At 43.7% G+C, this 17,720-nt stretch overlaps 3 protein-coding genes across 8 annotated transcripts; 2 read left to right on the top strand and 1 right to left on the bottom strand.

Moving 5' to 3' along the window:
* The first annotated feature begins 76 nt into the window (after window positions 1-76).
* Window positions 77-10,458, top strand: lrp11 (low density lipoprotein receptor-related protein 11). Of its 4 annotated transcripts, none has more exons than XM_058056880.1 (10): window positions 77-1,624; window positions 2,890-3,047; window positions 3,347-3,488; window positions 5,182-5,307; window positions 6,241-6,405; window positions 7,067-7,234; window positions 7,725-7,781; window positions 7,855-7,941; window positions 8,015-8,155; window positions 8,289-10,458. In XM_058056880.1, exons 1-10 carry the CDS (start codon window positions 1,069-1,071, stop codon window positions 8,291-8,293), a joined length of 1,605 nt encoding a protein of 534 aa, XP_057912863.1. In that variant the 5' UTR covers window positions 77-1,068; the 3' UTR covers window positions 8,294-10,458. The 4 variants fall into 4 exon arrangements, with proteins under 4 accessions (XP_057912863.1, XP_057912862.1, XP_057912861.1 ...); XM_058056879.1 differs by having other exon boundaries at window positions 78-241; window positions 967-1,624; window positions 8,015-10,454; XM_058056878.1 differs by having other exon boundaries at window positions 79-241; window positions 755-1,624; window positions 8,015-10,453.
* pcmt (protein-L-isoaspartate (D-aspartate) O-methyltransferase) lies at window positions 9,577-14,776 on the bottom strand. Of its 3 annotated transcripts, none has more exons than XR_009120213.1 (8): window positions 14,444-14,776; window positions 13,039-13,143; window positions 12,929-12,960; window positions 12,573-12,677; window positions 12,358-12,478; window positions 12,183-12,268; window positions 10,609-10,853; window positions 9,577-10,203 (listed from the first exon to the last, which is right to left on the bottom strand). XR_009120213.1 is itself a non-coding variant. In XM_058056886.1 (8 exons), exons 1-8 carry the CDS (start codon window positions 14,607-14,609, stop codon window positions 10,191-10,193), a joined length of 798 nt encoding a protein of 265 aa, XP_057912869.1. In that variant the 5' UTR covers window positions 14,610-14,775; the 3' UTR covers window positions 9,577-10,190. The 3 variants fall into 3 exon arrangements, 1 of the variants encoding a protein (XP_057912869.1); XR_009120212.1 differs by having other exon boundaries at window positions 10,458-10,853; XM_058056886.1 differs by having other exon boundaries at window positions 10,684-10,853; window positions 14,444-14,775.
* On the top strand, window positions 14,186-17,629 carry nup43 (nucleoporin 43). The gene is made up of 8 exons (XM_058056885.1): window positions 14,186-15,064; window positions 15,233-15,355; window positions 16,088-16,165; window positions 16,228-16,390; window positions 16,468-16,603; window positions 16,685-16,836; window positions 17,031-17,147; window positions 17,263-17,629. The coding sequence occupies exons 1-8, from the start codon at window positions 14,945-14,947 to the stop codon at window positions 17,490-17,492; spliced, it is 1,119 nt and encodes a 372-aa protein (XP_057912868.1). The 5' UTR covers window positions 14,186-14,944; the 3' UTR covers window positions 17,493-17,629.
* The last annotated feature ends 91 nt before the right edge of the window (window positions 17,630-17,720 follow it).

A 17,720-nucleotide genomic window follows, 5' to 3' on the forward strand; every position in this document is an offset into this window, starting at 1 on the left:
GAGGGAGAGAGCAATGTAATATTCGTCCGTGTGGCAACACGTGGCGAAATGCCTGGTTCCTCTAATAGACTCAGTGATGCACGTGCAGGTGGTGGTGACATTTTGTAAAATTTTTGGTTAAAGGTGTGCCGCAAGACGTGCCGTGGCTCAAAAAAGGTTGTAAAACAACGATGTTGTGGTGGAGAGGCTTCCCGGGTTGTGAGATCGTCTCCAAGGATGCACTAGTTTCGAGCGGTCAAAGGTATAGAATACAGAAATTCAACAAAGAAACCAAGCAAACATGACACTCACTCGAATAACCGTTAGTCATAGTTAGCTTAAATACTGATATTAGCATCGATGAAAAGGGAGCCTAACTTTGTGAAAAGGGTGCCCAAACTACTCTACAGCTCCCACAATAAGCCAAAAAACTCACCTTTATGCATTCACGCACAGCATCAACCTGGTGATATGATGTATGAGGCGCAATAAGGCTCAGAAATCTATATATTGTTCAACCGAAAAAAAAACGTCCCGCATTGTGGTGCGTTTACTGACCGCTGAACACAGTAAGACAAACGACACTCTAAGCCGAACATACGTACAATGCAATGTAAATTATAGGCTTTCTAACAGTCACAATGTTTATGAAATTAATATCAATGCGTTTTCTGTATAGTAAGTAACATAATGTAATCTTGAATACTGCCTGAGAACTAACACTGCACTCTAAGATGAGCATATAATGCAATGTAAATTATGGGCTTTCTAACAGATGGAGACAATACTATATCTTTTGTGATGATGACGCCTATCAGCAAGTGTACCTAATGCTGTGTCCACGCCCCCAATGGAGTGACGTCAGTCGTCTCCTCCTCACCATGACAACAGCAGATTTCCAGCATCGTCACTGTTTAACCACGTCCCCCCTTCTTCATACTAGGATCAGACACGACTGCATGTAGTCTTTTGTTTCGCCCCCACTAGGCTGTGATCTTCCTGATGTGCCTCCCAGCAGCATCATCATCATCGTCACCATCATCATCATCATCAGGACAAACAAGGAGTGTTGAGTAGTGAGGAAACAGCATGGCTGCCATGCAGCATCACCGCTCACCGCTGCCCCTGCTGATTCTGCTTTGCTTCCTTCCGCTTATCCACACTCGGACGTCGGCGATATCGGACTTAAAATCCAAAATATCCGGAGTGGAGGAGCTCCTGGAGGAGTTCCGCAAGCAGCTCCAGCAGGACCAAACGTACAGGCCCGGCGAGGTGGCCGACTCCTGCGTGAGCGACTTCACCTCAACCCGGGAGAGCATCATCCGAGCCAAGGCCTCCATCGAACAGGGGGCCACTTTCCTGATGGCGCCGGACAGCGTGTACACCTGGAGGGACTGTGTTCACGCCTGCTGCTCCCAGCCCCACTGCACCTTGGCGGTAGTCCAGGAGGAGCCGAGGCAGCCCGGGGAGAGTCTCAACTGCTACCTGTTTAACTGCACGTACAGGAGCCAAAATGTCTGCTCCTTTGCACCGCAGCCGGGCTTCACCTCCCACAGGCGCCCTGCTAACGCCACGCTGGGGCAACTCCTGCCTGAATCCCCCGGAGGCTCGGAGCGGAGGCGTGGGGATGTGGATGATACACAAGGTAAGACACCTTGTCGTTAAATTGTGGTGATGTTGATTTTAGCACTAATAAAGTGACTATACGGCCATGAATTTATTCTAATTAGACTACATTATCCCAGAGCTACTTACAAAACCAGTTCTCTTTCCATCGTATATTTACTCTTACATCATACTCTAAGTACACAATACACCCTTACAGTGGGTTACGTAATGCAACTCATTTTATGTGTATGTGATGTGAAAGGCACCTCACACAGTTGTCACACTGCAATTATCTTTAGTGGTGTTTTAATTGAATAAATACTGATTTGGGGCGGCACGGCGGTCTAGTGGTTAACGCGCAGATCTCACAGCTAGGAGACCAGCGTTCAATTCCACCCTCGGGCATCTCTGTGTGGAGTTTGCATGTTCTCCCCGTGCATGCGTGGGTTTTCTCCGGGTACTCCGGTTTCCTCCCATATTCCAAAAACATGCTAGGTTAATTGGCCACTCCAAATGGTGACCAGTCCAGGGTGTACCCCGCCTCTCACCCGAAGACAGCTGGGATAGGCTCCAGCACCCCCGCGACCCTCGTGAGGAAAAAGCGGTAGAAAATGAATGAATGAATGAAATACTGATACTGAAATTTTGCGACATTTTATTCTTGTTTTAATTTTTAAAAAAATCTTGTAAATTTACATTTATTTCTTGTAAATTTACGAGATTTTTTTTTTCATTTACAAGAATTACAAAAAATCCCGTAAATTTACATTTTTTTCTTGTAAATTTACGAGATTTTTTTTTAATTTACAAGAATAAAATGTCGCAAAATTTACTAGAATAAAATGTTGTAAAAATGTCCGAGAATAAAAGTCACTTATAGTAACTTAAGTTAAAATTTTTTTGTAAATTTACGAGAATAAAAGTCATATTTTTAGGAGAATACAGGATTAATATTTTCCGCCAAAGAGAAAATCGAGCATTATTCTTCAGGAAGGAAGGAAATTGGCAGGCTTGTATTTATGACAAGTAGCATGGGTCAGCACCATTATTCTCGTAAATGTACGACTTTATTCATGAAATCTCTGATTATTTTAATATCCCGCCGGCATTGGCTGAGACAGCTATGAAAACGGGTTGTGATCTTTGACCCAGCTCAAAAGTAATATTCCGACATTTTTTCTCGTGAATTTACAATTTTGTGAATTTATTCTCAAAATGTTATTTTTTTATTCTCTATCGTAATAGACCTCTAATGATTAGTTGATCCTTGAAATTGTTTTTAGCTACTGTTATTTTTTTCAGAAGTTGACGAGCCCCCCCGCTGCGATGCCGGACAGGATGTGGTGATCCAGCTGCCCACCGATTGGGCTGTTCTGGACGGTCGTGACAGTGTGGACGATCAGAGTATCAGTCGCTACGATTGGACTCTGGTCAAGGGGGACGCAGACATCACTATGAAGGTATGCATAGAGCAGTGGTCGGCAACCTTTAGCGTCAAAAGAACCGTTTTGCCTCCTTTTTCCGTTTCCTTTTGCCGCAAAACAAGACATAGCTAATTGAAAGTACGTTTGCGCTGCTTCTACCTTCCGTTGCAGTTTGAACAATATTTTCCTTCTATTTGATGCCACCTTTGCCCAATGTTTTCCCCACCCCTGATCTAACAAAATACCCAACCAATGAGTAAAAATGCACTACTTTTAAATACAGGCCATAGTAGTCCAGTTCAGTGCCATTTTAACAAAATGGAGTGGTGTTGCAGGCGACTCATCCAGGGTTGTTGAAGATCAGTGGTCTCCAGGAAGGCGTCTACACTTTCCAGATGACTGTCACCGACACGTCTGGTCAGAAGAGCTCCGACAATGTGTCCGTGACCGTATTGGCACCCAAACACCAAGCAGAAGGTGATGACATCACCAAAACAACACAGCTAAGGTATACAGTGGGGCAAAAAAGTATTTAGTCAGCCACCAATTGTGCAAGTTCTCCCACTTAAAAAGATGAGAGAGGCCTGTAATTTTCATCATAGGTACGCTTCAACTATGAGAGACAAAATGAGAAAAAAAAATCCAGATAATCATATTGTTTGATTTTTAAAGAATTTATTTGCAAATCATGGTGGAAAATAAGTATTTGGTCAAAAACAAAAGTTCATCTCAATACTTTGTGATATACCCTTTGTTGGCAATGACAGAGATCAAACGTTTTCTGTAACTCTTCACAAGATTTTCACACACTGTTGTAGGTATTTTGGCCCATTCCTCCATGCAGATCGCCTCTAGAGCAGTGATGTTTAGGGGCTGTCGCTGGGCAACACGGATTTTCAACTCCCTCCAAAGATTTTCTATGGGGTTGAGATCTGGAGACTGGCTAGGCCACTCCAGGACCTTGAAATGCTTCTTATGAAGCCACTCCTTCGTTGCCCGGGCGGTGTGTTTGGGATCGTTGTCATGCTGAAAGACCCAGCCACGTTTCATCTTCAGTGCCCTTGCTGATGGAAGAAGGTTTTCATTCAGAATCTCACGATACATGGCCCCATTCATTCTCCCATTTACACGGATCAGTTGTCCTGGTCCCTTTGCAGAAAAACAGCCCCAGAGCATGATGTTTCCACCCCCATGCTTCACAGTAGGTGTGGTGTTGTTTGGATGCAACTCAGCATTCTTTCTCCTCCAAACACGACGAGTTGAGTTGATACCAAAAAGTTCTATTTTGGTTTCATCTGACCATATTACATTCTCCCAATCCTCTTCTGGATCATCCAAATGCTCTCTAGCAAACTTCAGACGGGCTTGGACATGTACTGGCTTCAGCAGGGGGACACGTCTGGCACTGCAGGATTTGAGTCCCTGGCGGCGGAGTGTGTTACTTATGGTAGCCTTCGTTAATATGGTCCCAGCTCTCTGCAGGTCTTTCACTAGGTCCCCCCGTGTGGTTCTGGGATTTTTGCTCACCGTTCTTGTTATCATTTTGACCCCACGGGGTGAGATCTTGCGTGGAGCCCCAGATCGAGGGAGATTATCGGTGGTCTTGTAGGTCTTCCATTTTCTCACAATTGCTCCCACAGTTGATTTCTTCACACCAAGCTGCTTAACTATTGCAGATTCAGTCTTCCCAGCCTGGTGCAGGTCTACAATTTTGTTTCTGATGTCCTTTGACAGCTCTTTGGTCTTGGCCATAGTGGAGTTTGGAGTGTGACTGTCTGAGGTTGTGGACAGGTGTCTTTTATACTGATAACCAGTTCAAACAGGTGCCATCAATACAGGTAACGAGTGGAGGACAGAGGAGCTTCTTAAAGAAGAACTTACAGGTCTGTGAGAGCCACAAATCTTGCTTGTTTGTAGGTGACCAAATACTTATTTTCCACCATGATTTGCAAATAAATTCTTTAAAAATCAAACAATGTGATTATCTGGATTTTTTTTTCTCATTTTGTCTCTCATAGTTGAAGCGTACCTATGATGAAAATTACAGGCCTCTCTCATCTTTTTAAGTGGGAGAACTTGCACAATTGGTGGCTGACTAAATACTTTTTTGCCCCACTGTAATTAAGACGTTTTTTTTTAATGTAGTAACGCATCTTTTGTGTGTCCATAGTGTGCACCGGACATTGCTCCAACTACCAGTTCAAATGCGACGACGGCTGCTGTATCGACATCACCTTCGCCTGCGACGGGAAGCAACACTGTCCCGATCGCTCTGATGAAGATTTCTGTCCAAACTGTAAGAAAACTAAAATTGGTGAAAATTTAATTGAATTGTTGAAAATGGGATATGGAAGATCTGATTACATTTTGGGGATGATCCAGATCTATTATAATATAGCATATGTAGCATCTTCATGAAAATCGCAAAAAATGTAAGGTTGCTCATAATAGTGATAGTATTAATGTTCGTGAAGTGTATTAGCATAGTAGCATTATTAGCTGTTTTCATGGGTAGACGCTTATACTTTATGAATACAATCATGCTCGGTGTTAGCATGCTCACATGAGCATGTGTTAGCATGTAATGTTATCATGTTAGCATTGCTAACATGCTAATATTAGCATAGTAGCATTATTAGCTGTTTTCATGGGTAGACACGTATACTTCATGAACACTTAGCACTATCATGCTAGGTGTTAGCATGCTAACATGAGCAAACTAACATTTTTTGCAATTTTCATGAATATGCCATATGCTACCATATACTGTATATTATCCCCTCAATATATGTTAGCATATTAGCATTTTTTGCTATTTTCATGTGTACACCTATATACAGTATAAGCACCGCTATCATAATAGGTGTTAGAATGCTAATGTTAGCATTGCTAGCTTTATGAATACTTGACACTATCATGCTAACATGAGCATACTATCATTTTTGTTGAATTTCATAAACAAGCCATATATGATAACATTAGCATGTTAGCATGCTAATTAATTTTTAGCATTTTCATAGGTAGGCACTTAGCGCCATTATGCTAGGTGTTTGCATGCTAACGTTAGTATTCTTCAAGTCATTCAAACCCTTCCATGGTACGTTTTCATAGTCAAGGAATCTAAATATGTAGATAAAATATATATAGGACTAATACTTATGGTATAAATCCTAATATGAAGGGAACGATGTTGCTTTTACATGCTCACTTGTCCCTAAATCTTCCTCAGTTGACACCAGCAGGAAGTCAGTGACCCACACTGAGGGTCTGCCCGTCTCTCAGCTTCCAGCAACACACACTGTTGGCAGGAAGACCGCTGAGAACGACAGACCTTCTCAAGAGAGGAGCAAAGCTACGCCTCAACCCGGCGGACGACAAGATACAACCAGTCAAGGTACTAAATCTTCAATCAGGTACTTCAATCAGGTTATGGCCACCTCATTAGGTACACCCGCACAAGAGCTGTCTCAGGAATGATAGTAATTTTCAGTTTTGACTTATCAATTTAAGAGTATGTTCAATTTTGTGACAGGAGCAAAATATTAGGAACAGTTCAATGCGATACAGTGATACAGTGTTAATGAAACAGGGCATTCTTGTGGTATGATTTATGATGCGTCGGGCATCCACGGTGTTAAGTAGAGTGTCGCATACAGAGAGTGGGAGTGTATGTGGACGCAGAAGCAGATGGAGTCACTGCAGGCGTCACATTGAGTCATGGCGGTGAGCTCCGAATTGCTGGCACAGCCACACAAGCACTTCTTCATTCTCCATGGGAAAGCAGCTCTGCGGCTTGCACACACACACACACACACACACACTGGGCCTCGGAACAAAGCGTCTCTGTCCTCGCTGCCATCCGATCCCTGCGGAAGAAGCGGAGATGTGCCCAGAAATTGCCCCCTCAACTGTGTTTTCTCTCTGGACTGCTTAGTCTCCGCCCATGGAACACTTTATTCGGTGCAAAGTCAGTCTTAGATTATAATGTAAGAGAGGTGTATTACGCAAGTGTAAAAAGAAGTTAACCACTATGAAATTCTGTTCTACCACTGTAGACCCGTGCGCCACCGCTCCAGTAGTGGGACCATGTAAGGGCGCCTTTGCACGCTGGTACTACGACCATGACGCGGGAGAATGCAAACACTTCCTGTACGGCGGTTGCCAGGGCAACCATAACAACTTCCTCCAGGAGGCAGACTGCGTCAGTGAATGTATACAGAAAAGTAAGACCATGTTTATTATCTTTTATTGTTTTTTACCCAATAACTATTTAAATAGGCGGCACGGCGGTCTAGTGGTTAGCGCGCAGACCTCACAGCTAGGAGACCAGGGTTCAATTCCACCCTCGGCCATCTCTGTGTGGAGTTTGCATGTTCTTGCATGGTTCCACACCCCCTGCAACCCTCGTGAGGATAAGAAATAGAAAATGAATGAGTGAATGAGTTCTCCTCCTATTTTGTGTGGAAGTGGTAACTTTTTGGCTTCTTATTTTGTCTTTCCCCACCCTCGGCCATCTCTGTGTGGAGTTTGCATGTTCTCCTCGTGCATGCGTGGGTTTTCTCCGGGTACTCCGGTTTCCTCCCACATTCCAAAAAACATGCTAGGTTAATTGCCGACTCTAAATTGTCCATAGGTATGAATGGTATGAACTATTTAAATAGGCCATGTGGTATAATGGTAATAGTTATTATGGTAATAGTTATTGTTGTGCAGGTCCAGCCTTTAAACCAGCAACCGTGTCTCCTCCTGTCACCAAGCAGACTGACATAGGTACCATTTGAAATCATTTTGAAGCTTCTTTTGACACTTTTTGGTTCTAATTTGCACTTTATTCATCACAAAGCTGCCCCCAAAGCCACACAGAGCCAATTAGAGAGTGACATCCCACTCTCCAAACCAGTCAAGGGAGGACATCCTGTACCGGAGTCAGGTGAGAAGCACCAAGTAAGACCTCTCACGTGTGGAGTTCATCTCTAAAAACAACTTCTCGTGTTGTCACCAAGGCGCCATCCTTCCTCTGGCGTTGGGCCTCATCATCACCGCCCTGCTGCTGCTCATGATCGGCTGCCGACTCAGGCTCGTTCGCCACAAGCTGAAGAAAGCGCGACCCCTCACCACGGAGGAGTCCGATTACCTCATCAACGGTATGTACCTGTAGCCGCACCGGACGACTGGGGGCCCGTTCCATAGGTTGGGAAATGGATGCTTCCGCTTGAGCCTGAGCCGGGACCTTATTTTAAATTAGCAGTTTTTTTGTTTGTTTGTTTTTTCCTGTAGCCTGATGTCTGTAATTAGTTTCACGTGAGCTTGGAAACATCAATGCACACTGGAACCATTGTGAGCGCTGCGGATTGGATGCTGCCTTGGAAACCAATGACACATACTCGTAGAATCTTGTAGGTTTATACTGTATATACCATATGGACAAAGGTATTGGGACACTGCGTCATTACACCCACGGGAAGTACAGTTGAAGTATTGAAGTATAAAAATAATGACGGAATGGTGACAAAATCATGAATGAATGACCCGAGTGTCAAAAATGTTGTCCATGTAGTGTATACTATAAATCATATAGGAAGTTGCACTCAAAATGATTGAACCCCTTGAGTAGAATTGAATTCTGTGTTATTCTCATTTATTTTGTTAATGTTTTTTTTTTTTTTAAAGTACCGTGCCATAATTGTGCTCGCCACTAAATACATATGAATGACATGTGGATAGAAATGTAAATACACTGGAGTGTAGTGGATTAGTAATACACTTCTATACTGTATAGACACTTTATTTCTGCAGAAACGTAAGCCATAGCTATGGTCATGTAGTACTCCTGGCCTATTCTCAAATTGCAAAGCATCATGGGTATGTATATATGATATGGAACTCGTGTAACCATTCATCTTACATTAAAGTTTATTTTATAAAATGGTCAATCTGAAGTGTAATAATTGTATTCAATTACATTTTTAATGTATTTTTCTGAGTCACTCGCTTGACATTTGATTATCGATTATAACTGGAAATCTTCGACATGTATTTTTCTGTATGAGAAATGTTATTTCATACATACTCACATTTCAGCAACCGTTTAGTACATCTAGTATGGCAGTTTGGATGTACCATCCACTGAAAATGAGTCAGGACAAAGCCATAATTATAATTTTTTAAATTTAGGGATGCACGAGTGCTGCTGGCACTGGGGAGGCTGTGGTTCAGGGAAACCAACTGAAGCACATTTCTTGTGGACGGTAAATCTATACTGCTATACAATCTACTCGGACTCATCCTTACACTTAGCATTTTGAGTGAATAAGTGAACGCACTCGTGCAGCTTACGTAGAAGCGTTGATGTGCTTTTCAACACAGCCATCATTGGCAACGTGAGTGCATACAGCAAGATAATCAAGGATGCTGGTGGTACTGTCATGGCCTAGTAGGGCTGCACGAGTGCTGCCGGATAAGAGGAACCACGGTTCACCAAAAAACATACACTGAGAAGCGAGAAAATGGTTGCTGAAATGTGACAGGTTTACGATGAGCCAATAATCATCAATCAACAATCCAATGACAAAACATAAGCAACTCTTTATTGTCATATGCCATGCCAGAAATTGTTGACAGCCATATTTATCATCACTCAAAATAAAATGTGCTTCAAGATTCCATGTATTTCCCTCCCCAAAAGACACCAGACATTCATTTGCTTTATATTTTGGCAAAGCAGTGACTATCCTGTTCCGTCACTTGCATGTGTGACGTAGGTGGAAAGCGCATCTTTGCACATGCATGTGTTGGGTGTTTAAAGATGCTCTTTGGATGGGAAGCAAAACGGCCATTGTGTTGCTTTTCTCTGTGTGTGTGTTGCTAATACTGCTATCAGTAGGGAGGGCGGGGACAGCTTATATATTAGCAGGGAGGTTGAACGTTAGGTGATCCGTACGCACACGCTGTAGCTATGTGAATAAGCTAAAAAAAAAAAAGCTCAGGCGTTCCATCATCAAAAGTCCGGCGTTCTCTGAAAATGTTAATACTATGCATGTAAAAGGGGCACGTCATCTCTATATAGTCCATCACACGTTTTAATGTAAAGACTGCGGCAACAACTCCCCCCAGTCTGAGTTTCCTCCAGGTTTCAAAAAAAAAAAAAAAAAATGGTGAGATTATGGACTGTCTTCCTGTTCAGAGTTCATCCCTGCAGGAAACAGAAGTCGTGGATGTTAGAGAAGCCGGTGCGGAAAGAAAAACACAAACAGAAAACGTTAGGAGCAGCATTCAATCTCAATCCGACTGGTCAGTGTTTGTCTACATCTCACAGAGCAGAAGATCAAATAAAAGACACGTTCCGCCATTGTTGTATTATTCTTGTGGTCATGCTCCCCACAAACCGCAACCTTCACAGTGCTTTTTTGTCAAGTTTCATTAGTCCAGCAGCTTTGATTCACCCACCAATGTGTGACTGTTAAGGTGTTAATCAAATGAAGGAAGGAAACGTGCAGCTACAAAGGCATGGTATGGAAGAAGCAAAATGTGTCAACAAGCAGCAAAAAAGGCAGCCCCTTGTGATGCGTTGCCTGCTCCAAGCCACGCCCCATTTCACCTTTTCCGCTGTGAGAAGGAGAGAAGGGTAGAGGAGGGAAGGAGGGGATGGGGAGGAGAAGGAAGTCACTTCCACCTGGACCACTGCTTGTCTCTGTCTGTTAAAGGCACATATATCACCCCCATCAAGGGCTTCATTTTGGTGCTGCCGTCCTCCAGCTTGTCGTATTGCTCCAACATCTGGTTGCCGCCCGCCGGGCCCACCGGCAGAATGAGGCGACCGCCGGGCTTCAACTGGTCCAGGAGCTGCAAGACAAGGTCGTTTGTGTCTCTTTATTGCTAAACTATGAGGTCATACAATTCTCAATTTGTCAAACTTTTTTCAGGAAAATGTTACCGGCTTACGAAACTGCCTAGTTTTTGAGTAAATAATTTAAAAATATATATTTTATTTACATAATAATATGCGGGTGGCACGAGTGGTTGGTGAGCTGACCTCGCAGCTAGGAGACCAGGGTTCAATTCCACCCCCGGCCATTTCTGCGTGGAGTTTGCATGTTCTCCCCGTGCATGCGTGGGTTTTCTCCAGGTACTCCGGTTTCCTCCCACATTCCAAAAACATGCTAGGTTAATTGGCCACTCCAAATTGTCCATAGGTATGAATGTGAGTGTGAATGGTTGTTTGTCTATATGTGCCCTGTGATTGGCTGGCCACCAGTCCAGGGTGTACCCCGCCTCTCGTCCAAAGACAGCTGGGATAGGCTCCAGCAACCCCCCCCCCCCCCCCCCGCGACCCTTGTGAGGATAAGCAATAGAAAATGAATGAATGAATGAGTTCTCCTCCTATTTTGTGTGGAAGTGGTAACTTTTTGGCTTCTTATTTTGTCTTTCCCCACCCTCGGCCATCTCTGTGTGGAGTTTGCATGTTTTCCCCATGCATGCGTGGGTTTTCTCCGGGTACTCCGGTTTCCTCCCACATTCCAAAAACATGCTAGGTTAATTAGCGACTCCAAATTGTCCATAGAATGTGAGTGTGAATGGTTGTTTGTCTATATGTGCCCTGTGATTGGCTGGCCACCAGTCCAGGGTGCACCCTGCCTCTCTCCCAAGGTCAGCTGGGTCCAGGGTGTACCCCGCCTCTCGACCAAAGTCAGCTGGGATAGACTCCAGCCTACCTCCTCAACCCGACTGAGGATAAGCGGCATAGAAAATAAATGGATGTCATCTCTGCTTCCTTAAGTTGCATGCTTTCTTTGCAAGATGCTCATTTATGTACTGTGGACATTTGTTTTGTTGGTAAACGCTATGATGACAGGTGCGGCGGTGTTATTCCCGCCACAATTTGGAATGCATGCATCAACGTTGCTGACATCACACATCCACCCCCTTTTTTTGATTGCAAAAAGTTGGCCGCTTGTTGCTCTGATGAAGCCAAATCATCTTATTCTGTTATCAGCTGCCCTGGCTGACAAAAAGGCCTGCGTGTAATGTGGAGCCCGGTCACAATCACACTGTTTGTGCATGTTCTCTGCTCCAAATCATCTATTCTCTATATCATTTGCGCTTTAACTACGATCCTTTTCATCCTTATGAAATGTTTTCCTATGGTTAGAGGTCCAATTATGCACGACTCACAGCTTGGGGGACCGTTGATGCTGCTGCACCAACGTGGATGGCGTCGTATGGCGCCTCGTCCGTGTAGCCCAGTCGTCCATCTCCAACTGAAACACACGCACAGGACTTCTTTATTTGCCTTTTTTACTAATGCACAAAACTATTCTTCTACATGGCGTGAGCGAGTTCTCCTCACCTGTTAGTGTAACTCTCCCCGACGTGATCAAGCTGGGGTCGTCTTTCTTCACGTTGTTTATCGAATCATCAACTAGCTCTTTAATGTGGTCGATGCCAATGACTTTCCCTTTAGGACCTACCTGCGTGAGACACCGTAAGAGGATGCTAATTCAGGATTCATGCAATGACGACGCACCACTTGGATCACAGTGGGGGCATGTAGTGGGGCCTCACCATTCGTGCAAAGCAAACAGAGAGGATTCCACTGCCGGAGCCCACGTCCAGAGCTTTGGCGCCCTCGTACAGCTGGTCGTGGAGGAGCTCCAGTGCGTAGGCATGCTGCATGGAGAAGGAAATATAAACTATTAGACAAAAAAAAACCTGAATGTAGCATTAATTAGGGTAACATTAATATATTTCATTTAGACAGCAAACTAGTTAAGAGTGAATCCACAGTGCCTCTGCTGGTTAAAGCCAAGTACTGCACTCCCTACTGCCTAAAATTCCCTTGACAGCACTTTAGTTTCAGTTTCAGTTTGTGGCATTCCTCCTGCTGGCATGAATTCAGGCTGATGTGTGTGAGGTCATACCATGTGTGGGGCGCTGATGGTTGCTTGGTATCCTTTTGGTTGAAAGACAAGCATGGATTTAGTTAGTTTTTGTCTCACTGATGTGAAATTTCAGACACGGGCGGACTTACCTATGGACTGTGGTGAGTCCATGTAAGGGTTACACCTGGAGAAATGGGACCGGTCTGTAGCCAGCATCACTTCATAGACCTTGTCGGACTTAATGATGCCATTTTCTGCGGATGCAAAACAGCACAGAGGAGAAAGCACAATGATGTCATCTTGCAGCAGACAAGACAAGGCCTGGACAAGGTTGTACCCGGGCTGCAATGGAAGGGAACGCAACACGGACTAAAGCTTCTCACATGTCTACCAGACTTGAAAGGTCTGGCTGTGCATGCAAATGGAGGAAGACAAAACTAAATACAAAGTGTGAGGGTCGCCTCAAGTAACAGGTTGAAGGCAGTTGGTGCCAAACGTTAAAAGCCCAACGACAGCCGGCGCTGCTCTCCTTCCAGCTATATACACACACACACACACACACACAGGATATGTTACAAATCAACCATTCATGTTACTTCAAATAACTCATTCTGGCAAAACACTTTGTGATACTAAAAATAAACACCTATGCATGCAAGCGGGTGCATAATTTGTTCCTAGCAAATGGAAATGCAACCGGAGGCATTTGGGGACATTCAAAGCTAAAGTCACAAATGAAAACACAAGTAATATGATTATGCTAGTCAAAGATCCTATATGGTATGACAGGAGTGCTCTGCTGCACGGCAAAAAAAACAATATGCTGCTTTTGAATTAAAGATGTGCTGCTCATCCTCCATGTCAGTTTTTTTGAGCAAGGTACAATTTTTACATTGACAAAACCTTGAGGCACACCACTAACAACCTCACGTGCATCACTAAGTCTATTGGAGGAACGAGGCATTCAACTCTGCCAGTCTTTAAACCAGGGACATTAGACAATGACATACTATTTGTTGAAAATTATTAATACATGTTTTTATTATATTCAATAATTTCTCGTGGCACACTAGTTGCACCGATATTTTACAGAGATGGGCCACATTCGGCCCGCGTGCCGCCCGTTGGAACAACCATGAGGACCCCCAGTTCATGCTTCTCAGTATTACCCAGCATGCAGCCATGTTATGCCACTTTTCCAGCTGCCGTTGCCATTCACGCGCACCTGAACGCTACATGGATAGCATCAATAAATGTGAGCTGACGGCTATGCTAGGCTACGCTGTATTTATCTCCACCAACGTCCCAAATAACGCAAGCTAAGCGAACCAAACGAGCGAAGCTTGCTCGCTTAAGAGAACGCTTTAGCGACCTTGAAACAACATTGTGTTCTGTCATTCCGCTCCGGAGGCGGGCATGGGAAAGGGGTGGTAACGACATGTCACTTAGCTTAGCAATAGCAGCTAGCCTCCACTGGTGAGCTGAGCGTACAACCAGTAGTCGGCATGTTTACTGTCGCTTCAATGGTGCCGTCCTAAAAGCATGCGAACTTACTGCGGAGGTTGTTGACGAGCTCTGCGTGGCTAGCTCCTCCGGATTTCCACGCCATTATTAGGCAGACTTTGCGGACTAAGTAGACAGCAGCCGTCAGTGCCGCGCCTGCGCCAAATGTTTTGCCTATGAAGCGGGCAACCTCCGAAGCGGATACGTCACTAGACATCCACGATGGCTCTGCACTTTTCTTATCGACGCAGTCGGCTGCTGTGTGATGTCATTGAACGAGAAATGCAACAGTTAAAAATATGCATCTTCCGAGGTTATTTGCACATCGCTCACTCGTTGGATTAGCAGATTTACGGATGTTGTTGCAACTACCACCGTTAGAGGGTGGTGTAATATTTAGTTATGGCGGCCAGATAAATGGAAGTTTGACCTAACGGGCTTCCCGTCCAGTAGTGACGTCACGTGTCGTGAAGGAGAGGCCGCGTATTTGGCGCTGAATGCTAAGCTAGCCGAAATAAACGTGAATCTTACGAAAATAAAGCCTGCGTTTTAATGGACGGCGTGAATGCGAAATACGTGTCTCAGAAAATCAGCAAAACGAGATGGAGGCCAGTTTCGCATTCGTCTCTACAGCAGCCTGATGTCTTTGCCACTGGAGCTTGGGATAACGAGGCGAGTAGTTCATTTCTAATATTCGTATTAATATTACTAAGCTTTGTCTGTTGTTTCGCTAATGTCACTATACTTTTAGTCCTGACAGTTAAACGATGTGTGTTTTTTAAATCCAAACAAATCAAATGCCACCATGTGACGTTCAATGACACCCCCCTTTTTTTACAGGACAACACTGTTTGCCTTTGGTCGATTGGTCATAATGGGAGTTCTAGTTTGGAAGATGGATTTGATGGCGATCCAGAGCTTTTATGTGAACACAAACATGAAGGAGATGTTTTGGATCTTCACGTAAGTCACTGCAGTGTGTTTATACTTGACAATGCTCCAATAATGGGCTTGTGTCTACAACAGGGGTCTCAAACTCGCGGCCCGCGGGCCAAATGCGGCCTGTGGGACGCTAGTTTGAGGTCCCCACATTGATATGAAAGTTTAATGTTAGTGTGGCCCACGCGACATTGCTATGGATGCTGTATGGTACCATTAAAGCTTTGTGCACACCGGCCACACAATTGATGCAATTTTGCTTCTAGATGTAACAATGCTAATTTGCTAATTGGGTAAAATGGTTTCATTAATGTTAATGTTAAAGGTTAAATAACTGTTAATACTGTTAAATTGAATACCCACCAACTATATGTGGTTTACGTTTTTCTTATTTACTTATTTTGTTTTATTTTTATTTTTTTTATTTATTACTTATTGATTGATTGTCTTTATATTGATTTATTTTTTTTTTCATCTTATTATGTGTAGTAAATAAAAATTTAAATATTTGAGAAAACCGCAACCAAGCGAAAGCATTGAAGACAGTTTTTTAATTTTAAATTTGTTTGTGTTTTTATTAAATGTTTTGGTTTTTTTTTTTAACCTGATGCGGCCCAGCCACACTCAGACCCTAGCTCCAGTGGCCCTCAGATAAATTGAGTTTGAGACCCCTGGTCTATAATGTGTACTTGTACCACACTTAAAGGATGCTCAAAAAAAATATTTGAATGTAATAAGTGCTGTTACGTTGTGCAGTTTCTGGACCAAGACAGAGTTGTCACAGCATCATCAACTGGAGGAGTTAGCATTTTCCGCTACAACCAAAAAGACCAGGTACATTTTACAGTGTGTACAATGTAGTAGCTCTGGTTGTGACATCTTTTGTTTTACTATAGGCTCTTTCGGTTGCACACCAATGGCCCAGAGCACATCATTACCCCTGCGACAGGGCTCCCTGTACTGGCGTCGCGTGCAGCAGTCCTGAGATTGTTACAGTCGGTGAAGATGGCAGGATTATTGTCTACAGAGCTGATCAGGAAGGAGTCGTTCAAGTCATAGGTTTGCTTTTTATTCTATTTCAATTTTGTTGTGTTGGAATGCCTCACTTAATATATGCTATATGTAACAACTTATAGAGAATGCTGACAGTAGCACAATCCATGCCGTGACGTACCTGCGAACAACACAGATCCTGACAGTGAACTCCATAGGCCAACTGAAGATGTGGGATTTAAGACAGCAGGGCAATACCCCCTCAAATACTCTGTCCTTGTAAGATATCTCTTGTCACAAAGTTGCATCCAGGCTCCTTTTTTTGACTGTCATAGTAATACAATATGCTCATTGTTTCAGGTCATGTAATAGAGTCCCATTGTACTGTGTGGATAGACATCCGAACCAGCAGCACATTGTGGCCACGGGAGGTCAAGACGGGATGCTGTGTGTTTGGGATGTGAGACAAGGCGACACTCCCTTCTCACTCACGGAGGCACACTCTGCCGAAAGTAAGAGTCCCTGTTTTATTATTATTTTTGTTTTCTGTATTTTTAAACATTAAAATTGTTAGTCCTTTATATCTAAGAAGGAGCTGTTTAATTAATTGCAACAAATAGCATAGCTGATTAAACAGCGCCTCTGCTGGTTTGACCCCAGAAGTGCACTCTATTTTTGCCTCACTTGTTTTATGACATTTCTGCAGTGTGGGAAGTGCACTTCCACCCAACAAATCCAGATCATCTGTTCACATGCTCAGAGGATGGATCGCTGCTGCACTGGGAGACATCCTCACCTTCAGACATTCCTTCCTTCCTGCAAGGCAAGTTGAACAAACAGTCAAGATATTTTCTTGTATTGTTGCCAAGTCAAGCGGCCATTAAAACAAGCTGTGAACATGCTGAGGTATTATGACATGTTATAATTGGTTTTCTCAGGTGGTAGAAACAACAGCATGATATCCTCCAGTGCGATGGCTCCGGCTGGAGGGAACCAGTCCCTGATTAACGCCTGGCTGAGCGGGGACTCCAGTAAAGGCCGTCTGGAGACTACTAACATGCTACCGAGCCAAACACTGTCTGTCAACAGTGCGGATGTACTCGGACAGTGTCTTGTGTGCGGGACTGACGGAGAGGCTGTTTTTGTTCACAGACAAGTCCCAGTTTAATTTTATTCATCTTTCAAATGCTATCACAGCGCAGTGCATATTGTTGTGCATAAATGAAGCATTTCTAGTGAAATATTTTGCCTCCTTTTGTATAAATGTCAATTGAATGATTTTGGAAATACATGAATATAAACTAATAGTGTGTCAAGTGCCCATTCATGGTCGTGTTGGTTTAATAATTAAAGGTATCTATTGTTTCATGCTAACGTCAAAAGCTACCATGGCTGA

This window comes from Doryrhamphus excisus, chromosome 19 (genome assembly GCF_030265055.1).
Source record: "Doryrhamphus excisus isolate RoL2022-K1 chromosome 19, RoL_Dexc_1.0, whole genome shotgun sequence".
In the NCBI taxonomy this organism is placed as follows: domain Eukaryota; kingdom Metazoa; phylum Chordata; class Actinopteri; order Syngnathiformes; family Syngnathidae; genus Doryrhamphus; species Doryrhamphus excisus.

What these genes read in the sequence shown, in the direction of transcription:
- lrp11 (XM_058056879.1), top strand. Translation starts at nt 1,069, where the DNA reads ATGGCTGCCATGCAGCATCACCGCTCACCGCTGCCCCTGCTGATTCTG. An exon ending in CAGTGAATGTATACAGAAAA is followed by an intron (nt 7,235 to 7,724) that starts GTAAGACCATGT and finishes ATTGTTGTGCAG; the next exon opens with GTCCAGCCTTTAAACCAGCA. An exon ending in ACATCCTGTACCGGAGTCAG is followed by an intron (nt 7,942 to 8,014) that starts GTGAGAAGCACC and finishes GTTGTCACCAAG; the next exon opens with GCGCCATCCTTCCTCTGGCG.
- pcmt (XM_058056886.1), bottom strand. Translation starts at nt 14,609, where the DNA reads ATGTCTAGTGACGTATCCGCTTCGGAGGTTGCCCGCTTCATAGGCAAA. An exon ending in GGACTCACCACAGTCCATAG is followed by an intron (nt 12,961 to 13,038) that starts GTAAGTCCGCCC and finishes TTCAACCAAAAG; the next exon opens with GATACCAAGCAACCATCAGC. An exon ending in CTGTTTGCTTTGCACGAATG is followed by an intron (nt 12,479 to 12,572) that starts GTGAGGCCCCAC and finishes TGTCTCACGCAG; the next exon opens with GTAGGTCCTAAAGGGAAAGT.
- nup43 (XM_058056885.1), top strand. Translation starts at nt 14,945, where the DNA reads ATGGACGGCGTGAATGCGAAATACGTGTCTCAGAAAATCAGCAAAACG. An exon ending in GAGATGTTTTGGATCTTCAC is followed by an intron (nt 15,356 to 16,087) that starts GTAAGTCACTGC and finishes TACGTTGTGCAG; the next exon opens with TTTCTGGACCAAGACAGAGT. An exon ending in CATTCCTTCCTTCCTGCAAG is followed by an intron (nt 17,148 to 17,262) that starts GCAAGTTGAACA and finishes TGGTTTTCTCAG; the next exon opens with GTGGTAGAAACAACAGCATG.